The 14655-nt window shown below is 48.2% G+C and overlaps 1 protein-coding gene across 1 annotated transcript; it reads right to left on the bottom strand.

Annotated features, from left to right (window-relative positions):
* Positions 1-449: 449 nt before the first annotated feature.
* nptxra (neuronal pentraxin receptor a) lies at positions 450-11500 on the bottom strand. Its single transcript, XM_076080082.1, has 5 exons — positions 10760-11500; positions 2855-3137; positions 2222-2463; positions 829-1008; positions 450-680 (listed from the first exon to the last, which is right to left on the bottom strand). The coding sequence occupies exons 1-5, from the start codon at positions 11471-11473 to the stop codon at positions 450-452; spliced, it is 1650 nt and encodes a 549-aa protein (XP_075936197.1). The 5' UTR covers positions 11474-11500.
* Between the last annotated feature and the right edge of the window lie 3155 nt (positions 11501-14655).

Genomic DNA, 14655 nt, shown 5'->3' with positions numbered 1-14655 from the left:
CCATCACTGTGTCGTTGCTTTTCCGTTTGCTCACCAGTGAATAACCAGCAGAAGCTTCAATTGATTCCAAGTATTCACAGAGTTACTGTTTACATTATTTGCTTACATTAGCTTGGACCAATGACAAAATAGTTCAGTGTGGCCTGAAGCTGGACATGAATCTAATAAGCTTTATTTATGAGGAATCTCATCTTGTATTGCACAATTTTCCAGTGGGCCTCCATTGATTACTAGAAGTGTGGTAAAGTAACTGCAAACCCTCAAGTACTCACGTCATATAGATATGCATACCATCAATTTTCCATTTTTTACAAACTTGTCAGTCCATGCCACACATAGATGTTAAAAAAATTCTGGAGCAGTGCTAATAATGGTCAGAATCCTACTTTCTTGAAAGGGCTACAACTTTACCCCTCCCTTCTTTCTGTCCCTTCCCTTTGCCACATCGGTCATTGAGAACTCCTGCTGTGTTTGCTACAAGGCTCTCCCGGGTCCTTGGTCGCTCCACCGTAAACCTCAACTCCGTTCTCGGTCCAGGGGGCCACGCTGCCCTGGGTGACCCTGCCACAGCGGGCCAAGCTGGCCACCTGGTTAGCAGACAGGACCCGGTCCCAAAGACCCACCTGGGACAACTCCCCAACCAGAGCCTGGGATGAGTCAAACCCTCCGCCCAGAGAATCCTGGAGAGAAAGAAGAGCGACGTTACGGAGAGGGTGTGATTGAAGACAAAAACACTTTTACTTACAAACAAGCAAGTAAGCATTACCTGCATCCAAGCACTGAAAACATCATTAATTTAGTCTTTCACTCCCTCATTCATGCACTCACCTGCTCCTGCCCCAGTATGAGCACTCCTCCAGGTCGGACGTGATGTCCGGCTGCCAGCGCGTGGCCCTCGCCCCGCAGCTTTCCCCCCTGGTAGGCCTGCCAGGCTCCTCCCTTCTGGCTCCAGCTCACGCAGATGTGCTGCCAGCTGCCTCTGGAGAGGTTTAGAGGCAACTGCGCCACCTAGCAACGGGGTAGAGCACGAGGGCAGTTCAGAAGAAGTGGATGTTTACGACACCACCCATTTTGGAGGTGAGACAGGATGTAGCTGTATAGCTGCGTGACGTCCCTCTGGTATCTTATTTCTCTCCTGTTTCCTCTGTTGGCTGTTGTGCAGTATTCCCTGAGTCCCAAAGACATCCTGCTACCTCCAAGGACACAAATCTTTCCTCCAGGCATCTATTACCATAATGACTTCATTGAATTATACCAGTCACTGCACTGCACTACACCACCCTGCAGTGCTGTCAATGTGGTGCATTAATGTGTCATTTAAACACATGAATGAGGCGATTTAGCTTGTCTGCTAAATTGGCTCTGTCGTTTGATGTGTTGGACTTATTTGCATGCTAATACAGTGCACTACTTCTTCTGTAAGAGACATTAAAGATTCTAATAAAGACCATAATGCTGTTTGTATACAGCGCAGTGATACTGGTAACATTGCAGAAAGTGGGTGAGCCGAGTAGAAAGCAGTAGTGGGTGATAGTGGGGGGGATCTTGGATCCAGTTACTGTGTCTTACAGCAAAGTTATTAACAGCGTTCTCTGTTTGAAATTATAGTTATTTTATCCTCTATGTTTTTTTATTCAAAAGGCACTGACATATTATTAAATAAAACCTTAATTAACCTAAATTGAAACAAATTTTTTACGTGGCTGCACCATTGCATCGAATTAACACGTAACACAAACATATTGACACAGATTGAAAAATCACAATGTGTATGTTAAAATCGGTATTTGTTTGGATGGAGTACTCCACATATATTTACTAAGTAATAGGTAGTAATGCATGCACACTTCATGTAAATCTTGATATTTGTATCTAGCAATAATTGAGCAATTTATCCTGGCATTATGGTCTTTAATATATTATAAAATGATTGTCAATTACGGCAATATATGTTTATGTCGGTGTATACACTTTCTATATCCCTTTGCATTCATTAAAATAAAGTTCTGCCGAAAATGGACTCATAATGATGTGCTCTCTACAGACTGTAGAGGGTTTGTGTCGGCTTAATAATACACGTCATATCAATCAATAAATAGTTTGAAACATAACCCGCAAACCGCGACATAAATCTCCTCGGGAAAATGAATTGCTGTCAAGCAGTGGACGGGTCAGTTCAGATACACAGCGGAGGCTCAGCCTCTCAACTGACGGCGTATACCTTGTCATTGATGAGCAGCTCAGTGGGGGTGTGCAGGCCTTGCAGCAGCACCAGTTCGTTGGGTTGCTCGGAAACAGCGTAAGACAGAGGCGTCCCGATCCCTTCCTCCGCGGGCCGCAGCCACAGGCAGACGGTGAAGGCCCGCAGCGCCGGGATGGAGTGTTTCACAACAGCGTACATGTAGTTCGTCCGAGTTGGGAAGGACAGCCTGTAGCCCTCTGGGAAGGAATGCCCTGAGACACCTGAGAGTATACGGACACAAAAGAGAGAAATCAATTTAATCATCCAGCTGGCAAAATAGATTTCCTGCTAATCTCATAGACTGTGACTCAACTTCTTCATCTGATCTGACATTTTCAGGCGGGGCATGGATTTTATAGTCCTTTTGATCTTTTTTTCCAGCAGTTAAACATCATTTATTTATCATAAAGAAACCCTGATTTGGCCTGATTTGATCAAGAGGAATACAAAAATGAAACATATGAGGTAACTTTTATGCCAAATTATTTCTCATTAGTGAATTGAGTCATTCTGCAAGTGATTCATTACAGTATACATGCCTCCCTTCCTCTTGTTGTTATATTTTCATTTACACATCATTCCCTTCTTTTCCTCCCCTCTGTCAATACCGACCTCCCTCCAGCCCTGAGAGTCGATGGTGTAGTTTATTGATGCCCCGGTCGATTTCCTGCCTATGCTTCTCTGTTTCCAGCCTCATGGTTTTTCTCTCTTTCTCCAGCAGCTCCACCTTCTTCTCCAGCTCCCCCTCCAAGTCTTCCATCCTCCAGGGCCTGTCCGCACCGGCTCTGTGCCCGGGATCGGCCAACCTTTCCGGGCCGCCCGGCACGCCGCCTTCCACTGGCGCTCCTGAGGTGCTGCTGTCCGTCTGGTTGTGAGGAAATGGGCCGATGTCTGACTGCAGAGGAGGGATACAGTGGATGGAAACTGGTTCACAGTGTTACAGGAAAACATTGTAAAGTACACTCTGTTATGTTGAATCAAACTAACAGCTCAGGTATTATGTATTTACTACTATAGCAGTGAATCTCAACATTAGCTCGGTTGCATGCCTACGGCAAAGTTATTACACCCAGTTAATGACTGATTTTGCTGAGACATTACATCACTGCTGGATATACAACGGGGCTCATTTATTAAGGTTTCACTCTGCCGTAGTTAATGTTTTGTCCTTGTCACGATCAGGCTTTGCCCTGTGTGTTCTGTGTCTTTGTTTCTTTCTGTAGCTCCTCACTCACCTAATCAGTTCATTCAGTGCACCTGCCAGTCACACTCACCTCATCAGCTCATTAGTCTCACCTATTCACTCTGCCTAGTTCACTATTTAAACCCCTGTCTTTCACTCACTCACTGCCAGATCATTGTGTTTGTTTCCTACCTACCCGCCCGTTTTGCTCATCCTGTTCCCGGTTTCCCAGTCTGTCTGCCCTGCCTTGTCCTGCCGGATTTTCCCCCTCGTCTTTCGTTTTGTCCTTGGATTACCTGTTTTTGTTTGTGAGCTATTAAAGACTTTTTTTCCCCTACTCTGACTGTCTGCGCTTGAGTCCTCATCATGCCCCGTGACAGAATGATCTGGCCCACAATGGACTCAGCAGACCATGGGTTGGAGTGCCGTCTCCCTGAGTGGTATGAGCAGTTCATGGGAACCCGCCTGGCCTTTGGTGGGCCTCGGAGTGTCCAGAAGGCGAACCGCGACCTGATGGACTGCCAGCTCAACACTCGTAGGAGACAGAGAAAGAAGGGTCAGACTTCCATCCCCGCTGGGCCGCAGCGATCCCCCGCTCCCGCTGGGCCGCAGCGATTCCCCGCTCCCGCTGGGCCGCAGCTAACTCCAGCTCCCCGTGTCCTGTCGGCGGTCCGACCGACTCCACCTCCCCGTGTCCGGTCGGCGATCCAGCCGACTCCAGCTGTCGCCTCGGAGCAGCAGCTATCCCCAGTCCGGGCCGCCGCCGTCTTCGAACCGCAGCGACCTCCAGTCCGGGCCGCCGCCGTCTTCGAACCGCAGCGACCTCCAGTCCCGGCCGCCGCCGTCTCCGAACCGCAGCGACCTCCAGTCCCGGCCGCCGCCGTCTCCGAACCGCAGCGACCTCCAGTCCCGGCCGCCGCCGTCTCCGAACCGCAGCGACCTCCAGTCCCGGCCGCCGCCGTCTCCGAACCGCAGCGACCTCCAGTCCCGGCCGTCTCCGAACCGCAGCGACCTCCAGTCCCGGCCGCCGCCGTCTCCGAACCGCAGCGACCTCCAGTCCCGGCCGCCGCCGTCTCCGAACCGCAGCGACCTCCAGTCCCGGCCGCCGCCGTCTCCGAACCGCAGCGACCTCCAGTCCCGGCCGCCGCCGTCTCCGAACCGCAGCGACCTCCAGTCCCGGCCGCCGCCGTCTCCGAACCGCAGCGAGCTCCAGTCCCGGCCGCCGCCGAACCGCAGCGACCTCCAGTCCCGGCCGCCGCCGAACCGCAGCGACCTCCAGTCCCGGCCGCCGCCGTCTCCGAACCGCAGCGACCTCCAGTCCCGGCCGCCGCCGTCTCCGAACCGCAGCGACCTCCAGTCCCGGCCGCCGCCGTCTCTGAACCGCAGCGACCTCCAGTCCCGGCCGCCGCCGTCTCCGAACCGCAGCGACCTCCAGTCCCGGCCGCCGCCGTCTCCGAACCGCAGCGACCTCCAGTCCCGGCCGCCGCCGTCTCCGAACCGCAGCGACCTCCAGTCCCGGCCGCCGCCGTCTCCGAACCGCAGGGACCTCCAGTCCCGGCCGCTGCCGCCTCCGCGCTGCAACGACCTCCAGCCCTTTACCCCGCTGGGTCATCAGTCTATCCCCCTGAGCCCCAGTCTATGGACTCCGGTTGCCCAGAGCCTCATCTCCAGCCCCTGGAGACCTGTTCCCCGTCTGATCTCCAGCCCCTGGAGCCCTGTTCCCCGTCTGATCTCCAGCCCCTGGAGCCCTGTTCCCCGTCTGATCTCCAGCCCCTGGAGCCCTGTTCCCCGTCTGATCTCCAGCCCCTGGAGCCCTGTTCCCCGTCTGATCTCCAGCCCCTGGAGCCCTGTTCCCCGTCCGATCTCCAGCCCCTGGAGCCCTGTTCCCAGTCCGATCTCCAGCCTCTGGAGCCCTGTTCCCAGTCCGATCTCCAGTCTCTGGAGCCCTGTTCCCAGTCCGATCTCCAGTCTCTGGAGCCCTGTTCCCAGTCCGATCTCCAGTCTCTGGAGCCCTGTTCCCAGTCCGATCTCCAGTCTCTGGAGCCCTGTTCCCAGTCCGATCTCCAGTCTCTGGAGCCCTGTTCCCAGTCCGATCTCCAGTCTCTGGAGCCCTGTTCCCAGTCCGATCTCCAGTCTCTGGAGCCCGGTTCCCAGTCCGATCTCCAGTCTCTGGAGCCCGGTTCCCAGTCTCTCGAGTGCAGTTCCCCTCCTGGTTCCCAGTCTCTCGAGTGCAGTTCCCCTCCTGGTTCCCAGTCTCTCGAGTGCAGTTCCCCTCCTGGTTCCCAGTCTCTCGAGTGCAGTTCCCCTCCTGGTTCCCAGTCTCTCGAGTGCAGTTCCCCTCCTGGTTCCCAGTCTCTCGAGTGCAGTTCCCCTCCTGGTTCCCAGTCTCTCGAGTGCAGTTCCCCTCCTGGTTCCCAGTCTCTCGAGTGCAGTTCCCCTCCTGGTTCCCAGTCTCTCGAGTGCAGTTCCCCTCCTGGTTCCCAGTCTCTCGAGTGCAGTTCCCCTCCTGGTTCCCAGTCTCTCGAGTTCCGACCCCCTCCTGGTTCCCAGTCTCTCGAGTTCCGACCCCCTCCTGGTTCCCAGTCTCTCGAGTTCCGACCCCCTCCTGGTTCCCAGTCTCTCGAGTTCCGACCCCCGGACCCCCAGTCTCTCGAGTTCCGACCCCCGGACCCCCAGTCTCTCGAGTTCCGACCCCCGGACCCCCAGTCTCTCGAGTTCCGACCCCCGGACCCCCAGTCTCTCGAGTTCCGACCCCCAGTCTCTAGAGTTCCGACCCCCAGTCTCTAGAGTTCCGACCCCCGGACCCCCAGTCTCTAGAGTTCGGACCCTCGGACCCCCAGTCTCTAGAGTTCGGACCCTCAGTCTCCAGAGCTCCGTCCTCCGGACCCTCAGTCTCCAGAGCTCCGTCCTCCGGACCCTCAGTCTCCCCAGTCTGCCAGGCCGGCCATCCCTCCTCCGGACCCCCTCCACCCACCAGGTTGTGGACTCTGACTCTCGGCCTCGGAGGAGTTATAACCCTCCTCCGGGCCCCCACCGCCCTCCCTTGGAAGATGTTCATGTTTTTGTTTTGTTTTTCTTTTTGGACGTCTGGAATCCGTCCCTTGGAGGGGGGGTACTGTCACGATCAGGCTTTGCCCTGTGTGTTCTGTGTCTTTGTTTCTTTCTGTAGCTCCTCACTCACCTAATCAGTTCATTCAGTGCACCTGCCAGTCACACTCACCTCATCAGCTCATTAGTCTCACCTGTTCACTCTGCCTAGTTCACTATTTAAACCCCTGTCTTTCACTCACTCACTGCCAGATCATTGTGTTTGTTTCCTACCTACCCGCCCGTTTTGCTCATCCTGTTCCCGGTTTCCCAGTCTGTCTGCCCTGCCTTGTCCTGCCGGATTTTCCCCCTCGTCTTTCGTTTTGTCCTTGGATTACCTGTTTTTGTTTGTGAGCTATTAAAGACTTTTTTTCCCCTACTCTGACTGTCTGCGCTTGAGTCCTCATCATGCCCCGTGACAGTCCTTACAGAGAAGTTCAACATCTTTGCTAGAAATACCAAGAAATAGTCCTGAACATAACCCCCAGTAAAATCACAAATCCCAACATTATCTCCTATAAAAGCAATAAAGTGTTGTTTTTACACCTTCTTTTTGGTACAGATTACTCAAATTAGGTTTGACGGCTTAATTAGAGAACTTTTGGATTTTTTCACCTCCAGAGAGAGCCGTGCTAGGTGTTTCCCGCCGTTGTCTTTATGCTAAGCTAAGCTAACTGAATGCTGGCTGTAGCTGCTTTTGCAGAATTACTTAGAATTGATTCTGGGTTATATTTGTTGATGTTTTCATATTACTGTGGGATTTCTGGCATGCACCTCTAAGCTCTTTTGTGACAAAGAATTTCACAGAGAAGCATAACAAAACTGTCTGTATCCAAGTGCCACACGGGAGGTTTTTGGACAGACCATCTTAAAGGTCAGCCAAGATAATCAACTATTTCCATCAACAACAAATTACCAGGATCCCTTTCAGAACGGGTCACCGCAATAAATAGCCAAACCACAAGAGAGGGAATGTGGGAAAAACAGACGCTGTAATATTTCTAAAACCTGCGTGGTCCAGTGTATCCACTGATCATTGTGTTACAGTGTACTGTAGAAATACAGAGGAACCACGAAGCAATTAATACAGAATACATTCAGTGTGCTCAGTGCTTAGGAAAATTAATCCCTACAATGACAACTACTATGTGAAAATCACAGTAAAGCATACAAGTCTTAAGTATTGATTTTTGTCCCAAAAAAGATCCTTCGTCGGGATGGATGGGATTTCCAATGTAATCCTCAGTTCATCATATTTGACATGTGTTCTGCAGTAGACTTGTCACTATCCTTAAATACCTATCTAAGGATTGAGCAAAATAAATGTCCTTATTGTAAATTGTCTTACCAGGAAGTCATAAAACATAATTAAGTACCAACACATTTGATGTAATAGTTCTTTTAAAACTGGACCTTGTTATGCACTGTACACTGTGATGCATTTGCTTTCCCAGAGTCTTGCCATGATGATCTACTCTCAACATATAATCGTTATTTTATCCAGCACAGGACTAGGCTATAATGCAGCTATGTACATGTGCAGATGTCAAACATTTCTAGAGAAAATGATCAAAATTGCAATATCTTCTGGGAAGAAAATGTATTATAGATTTGCTGAAGTGTGGTGCAGGCATTGTTGGACATGAATGCACTAGACTTGACTCAATGGATACGAGCACAGAAGGAGAAGAGGTCAGCTTGTTTCATTTTCAAAGGAAGATCTCACATCAATTCTTCGGTCACTTCTGTGTGAGCGGTTTTAGCTCCGCAAAGGGACAAAAGACTCATTACAAATAGAAATCCTCTCAACAGATATTGTGCGGTATAACGTGAATCAAAGCAAGAAAGAAGTCAACAGATTTACAGGAAGCGCACATCATGACTCAGGTCAAAAAAAGTGGGAGCAAAGGGAGGAAGGCAGCATAATAAACCTCTCATTGAGTGGAAGTGATTGCACCTGAAGGGGGCGGTTCATTTCCAGGCAGGAGCGTTTGTTTTATCCTCCCTGTCTCAGGTGTGGTCATGAGATCTCTTGGGGACTTTTAACAGGCATCGTTATTGTTCTTAAGACATAAAATAGTGAACACACACCTACATATACCTCACACTAACTTCACAACCATGTTGCCTCTTGTATTGTTATCAGCCACACATTGTCAGTGCCGAGTTGTTTATTGTTTCATGCAGCATATCCTCTAACTTCAAGCTTCCTTGATGCGTTTATTTATTAAGGTACTCAAGAAAAAACGGTAATTGTCACTTCCATTTCAGGAAAGCTGCCATTTCTGCATGTTTGCCAGATTTTTTTAAAAGTGCTAAAACGTTGGCAGAGCATCACAGCAACGAAGCATTTTAGAATTAGATATGCATACATGTCAAACTTTCAGCGTCCATGTGAGCATTGAAAGTGCTACAGTGACTTAACACCCATCCATGCCGCCTATTAACGAGCCAGATGCAAAACATCCGCATGAAAACAAGAGCCAATACTAAAGGTAAAGCTCAGTGCAAAGGATCTCCACACTGCCGCTGGATCAGTGCAATATTACAGAGTGCTTACTATCATTAAGCTGCTGGTTATGATGGAAATGTAGGTACGCGAAATGGAAAAGCGTTCCAGTAACTGCACATTCACACCATTTGCCGCAATATCACCTTGTGTGATTCACGTGGTCTGGTCTTGAATGCTAATGGTGATAGGAATTTAACATACTGTGCGTTCCAATACCCATACAACCATATACCATTTAGTGTGCCAGAAAAATATTTAGCATGTCCTAATACATAGTATGACAGTGTGCCAAAAATACCAGGATGCATCCGCTCGCTTTTTGCAGTATGCAAGCCAGCATATATCCTTCTGGCTACTCTCACCCACAATCCTCTGTGCAGCGGATATATAAGGAAGAGGGTCAAAGTTCAATGTGCAATGTTCTGAGGAAGTATAGTACGTCCCAACTGAAAGCATACAGCATGCAACAGTACGGACTTTGAACGGGCAGCTGCAGGTACGTGCTAAAAGTAAAAGGAAAACGTATCCGATTTGGAGTGTTATTTGACCTGACTAGTAATCCCAGATGAAAGCTCTTCTTCTATATTCACCATAGCATCTGATGTAAACACCACAATGTGCTACTGAAGTATAGGCCATGTAGCTCCTGTGTACTCGGAAACGTGACTTGGATGGTAAAAGACACACACACGCGCTACAGGATTGTGTTTTAGGTTGAACTACGAAGACCTGTGAAATCCATTCAGATCTCATTCTGTCAAAAGGGAAATATGTGTTCTTGAAAAGCGCAAAACGTGGTGATTATTCAACCCTTTTGCTTTCCATCTGTCAGCGGCCATATAGAATAACAAAGTGTTTATAATCCGCAAAGAAAATGACCCACACAGACATGTCCTACATGTGATCGCACAGAGTGAGGAGTACTACACTGCAGAGAATGACTTTAAGTCTGCGCTTTCTACAAATATAGGCAACTCATACATGATGTATGGTATGTCTTTAGCCAAAAAATGAGGTTATACATCATCGGATTCTGGTCAGATGAGAGCATGTTACTCTGCTATACTCTCTCCTCCACCTCCTCCTGCTGCTGCTGCTCCTTTTTCCCCCCTCCTCCCCCTTTATCCTCATCTCGCCTCTCTCCCCTTCTTTTGACTTTACATCTCAATCTGTTTACTTGGCGTTAGAAATGAGCATCCGCCGCGCCAAAGCAATCAATTCATGTGTTATTAATGACATAAACAGATGGCAAGTTATGATTATACGAAATCACTAAATGTTGATGTTATCAGCAATTAACATCGATATAATTTCAAATTGATGCAGCTGATAATATTATGTTATAAGTATGAAAATAAAATAAATCTCATATTGTTTTTGGATAACTCACTTGTTCTCATTCAATATTCAAACCCCTTCTTTTCATAAGCATGCATGCCCAGGAGTCCTAAGGTATTATAAGAGTGGAGAAAAGACACAAATAGCTGTGCTCAACTCTGATCATCACTTATTACAGCAAAATGTAGCTAGAGTTTGAGTTATAGTAGGCTACAATAATTTAAAAAGAAGCTGTTCTCAGGCCATGAAACACCATTCTAGGTGAAACTTATAGAGGGATCCTTCTTTATGGCCTCAAAACCCCATCATGTGGGACCCAAAACTGCTTCCCAAGAATTGTTTTATCATGCAGGAGATGATTTACGTGGAGGGGTCATTTCCTTCACACTCTACCTACCTCCAGTTTCTCTATGCGGTCTTTGAGCTGAGTGATAGCCTGCTCCAGCTCATCCACAGCCCTGACGGTGAGCAGGTGAACGCCGTCGGGCGTCGAACCCGGGCTGTCCCGCACCATGACCCGCTCCAGGTGCGTCTCCTCCGCCGTGCTTTTGCCCCCCCACAGCCCCGCAGCGCTCCGGCGTCTGTCTGCGCCGCTGCTCCTGCCGTCCAGCCCCTTCTCGCACTCGGATAGTTTCCCCGTCAGCTCCCTGATGGTCCGCTGGTCCGTTAATATCTGGTCCTTTTGCTGCAGAACGGTCTGCCGGAGCTCTTCCGCGGTGGTGCGGAGGTAGCCCCAGTCTTCCCCCGCGTACAGCGACGGGTCTTCCGCTTGTTGCTGAAAGTTCTTCGGGTTGCACTCCCCGGCGGGGATCGGCGTGCAGATGAGTCGACTGACCGTCGGGTCGTGACCCGTGAGTCCAGTGACCCCGTCCAGCCCGCTGAGCCCGATGTTGAAGGTCGGTGCTTCCGAATCGGGCGTTTCAGAAACATGGAGAGCGCCCAAAGATCCGGCCCGGGCCACGGAGCCCGCTGCAGCGGGGCTCTGCGCCACCGCGTCCGGATACAGCGAGTGGTTGTCGGTGGCTGGTTGCTGTTGTGCCGCGGCAGCCCTAGAGTTACCGGTGTGGACGGCTGCGATGATGCAGATTACCGCTCCGATGAAGGCCACCATCCCGGCGGCCAAGATAATAACAATGAACTTCAGGGTGGCGGCGGGGGAGATCGATTATCAGAAAAATCTAATAATAATAATAACTCTGACTCCGTAAGAAACCAAAAGCTCCAAAACAACAAACGCGTCAATGTATTTTCACGTCTGTAAATGTTGGAGAGAAAATGTAAAAAAAACCTCCTCACTTTTCCTCTTTTCCACAAGAACAGGCGATTAGAAAATGAGAGTTCTGCACCATAATTGAGTCAACACACAACATCAGAAACAGTCTGTGATAGACCTCCTCCAGCCTGTTCAGCGCGTATGTCCTCTGTATTCAGGCAGAATCCAGCCTGTTAATACTGAAGCAGAATGAGGAGGGGGAGTGAGAGAGGGAGAGCGAGAGAGAGAGAGAGAGAGAGAGAGAGAGAGAGAGAGATCCATGTAGTAGCATATTTTTTTTATCCATTTGATCTTTTTAGCATGTGCCGAACTTTTCCAGCTGTGTTTAAAGTGTAATCTGTGATAGGTATATCCTATCAATACATTGCTGCTCGAAGCCACATTGTAGAGAGAAGAGGGTGCATTTCTCCTTTATCACTTTTCTTTTCTCCTCAAGCTTTCATCGGAGATGCAAATTCTAAATTGGATCTCCTCGGCATGCATAATAATCGGTCTCACATCAGGAAATTGTCCCCCCCCCCCCCGTCCTCCCTTGGGCTTAATATTTTCTTGCTCAGCAACACATTACAGGCCTACTGTAATGCAATGTGTGGATGGCCATAAATCAGCCTAAAGGCAGAAAAATAAATCAGATAAATATCAGATAAATATCAGATAAATATCAGATAAATATCAGATAAATAAATATCAGATAAATCAGCCTAAAGGTAGAACAGCTCTACAGCAGCAGAGATGACAAAATGATGGCCCTATAGCTGGGGGTTTATGTGCTTGTGTGTGTGTGTGTGTGTGTGTGTGTTGCAGAGCACGATACAGACCTGCTGATGTTAGGGTATACGTCTCATTAAACCATGATGCTTGGCAGTAAAAAATACATTTTAATCTCATTATGATGCACATGCACACACACGTAATTGGAAAAACATATTTATGAGCATGCATGAGAGAAACTGAGTGAGGGAAAATGAATCACACACACACACACACACACAGACAGACAAAGACAGGAGTGAGAAAACTCTTCTCCGTGTGGATAAAGTGAGTGTGTGATGTGCATTCTCACACAATTAAGTGGGATTTAAGCTAAGACTTCTCAAAGTCCCAGGCACTGAGAGCTCGAATAGAAGACGGGTGAGGGGAGACGGCGTGAGACGGCGTGAGACGTGTCTGCAGCAAAAAATAGCTGGCGCGCTCAGTCTGCACCGGAACACTAGAATAGTAAAGTAGATTGTTGAGTATACTCCTGCAGAGATGGAGACAAGAGCCCGGGGGAAAGCAAATACAAAACAATCACTTCTCACACAAAAGCAAGACTGATTGCTGGAGCTCCACACTTTTTGTATTCAGCGTGCACACTAAATGTCACTGGTGGCACTTTTTTGCCAGCGTTGCAGCAGTATAGTGTGGGTTCTTATTGCAGTCATTTCCGCCCATGCTCGTCGCTGTGTTACATCTAATGATGATTGTGGCGACGCTTGTAGCTTTCAATGGTTTTTATTTCAGGGTTTTAGGGTGATGAAGGTGTAAACACCGGCTCTGTACATGAATGCATTTAGGGATTACAGTAGAAACTTGTGTTTTATTACGCTGCAGAGGGGGGGTACGAGTGCATTAAAAAGGGCCAGCGTGGGTGAAGCATTCTGGACACCGCTGCCCGGTTAATGATGGCAATATACTGCTGATCTTTTATGTCTATAAAAGCATCCATGAGAGACTCTGTGGCCAGTAAGTCTGAGCTTGATTCATCATAAGTCGCCCATGACCTTTATGCTGTGTGCTGCAGTGGCGTTAGAGCTTTTAAAGTTTCCCTTGCTGGGAATTTTTCATTGTGTTAATGCACTTTTTCCACAGGATTTTATCCATAAGCTGTGATGGGGATTTGGTCAGAGTCGCTACTCCGAAGTCTAAAAACACTGTGGGACCTTTTCTCCGTTGACTTCTTTGTAAGCAGGGGACTTAACCTCTTTAGGGGGGATGGGAGACAAAATGAATTGTGGCAGTGAAAAACATTTTCTTTATACATATTTAAAGGTTTTCAGTGTGATTGTTTTGTATGTGAATGTTGTATTTCCTGCCTCTGCTGCTTGATTGTTGTAGCTGTAATTAAATAAGCTATTTAAATGTCTACTGTGTCAGCAGAATGAAGAGTACATCAGAGAGCCACTAATGGTCTGCAGTGGTGGAAAGTACCAAAGTATATTTAGTTAAAGCACTGTGCTGAAGTATAATTTGGGGGTACTTGTACTTTTCTTGGGTATTATCTTGTATCCATTTCATGATACGTTATACTTCTATACTCCACTACAATTCAGAGAGAAATACTGCACTTTTTTAGCATTTAGCTGATTGTTAGGAAAGAGATTAAATCAGGGGTGTTATAAAGCTGTTTAAAATTCAAGTCATGTGTAAGTTTATGGTGCCATCTAGTGTACAATGCTCTCTCTCTCTCTCTCTCTCTCTCTCTCTCTCTCTCTCTGCCAGGGCCTTCAGTAATATATTAAACTATCAACAACTAACCCAAGAACCAAAGGTTTCCCAGTTTACTCTTTACTTCCTGTGTGGATTCTCTCACACACATGCATCTAATAGAATAAAATACAATCAATACTCTTACCACATCATCCTACATGCCTTCACAATAGGAATACGTGACCATCCATGTGACACCTGCACATCTCCTTGAGGAGTTCATGCGGAGTTCACTGCCTCTGACATGTCAAAGACAGAATAAATCGTCTGTTTGAGAATAAAATGAGTCCGTCGGAGCTTTGGGGCCGAGTGCCTCTCGCGGCCTTGTGTGTGTTTCAGCTTGGCAACAGGAGGTATTGGGCCGAATGCCAAAATATGATGGTTGAAGTAAGAACAGAAATCAATACGTTTCTCTGCACTCATCTGGGGTTTTGGTCAAATATCGCAGAGCAACTCTCTCTCTGTCTTTTAGTTTTAGTTTTGGTCACTGGTAGAAAAAGAGAATGTTTTCTCAATATTAATCAGTAATCAATATTTCTTATGGTTCAGTG

This window comes from Anarhichas minor, unplaced genomic scaffold (assembly GCF_050575085.1).
Source record: "Anarhichas minor isolate MPS153535 unplaced genomic scaffold, ASM5057508v1 ptg000007l, whole genome shotgun sequence".
NCBI lineage: Eukaryota > Metazoa > Chordata > Actinopteri > Perciformes > Anarhichadidae > Anarhichas > Anarhichas minor.
Note: the sequence above shows the minus strand (reverse complement) of the source record. Positions and strands in the feature narration are given on the sequence as shown.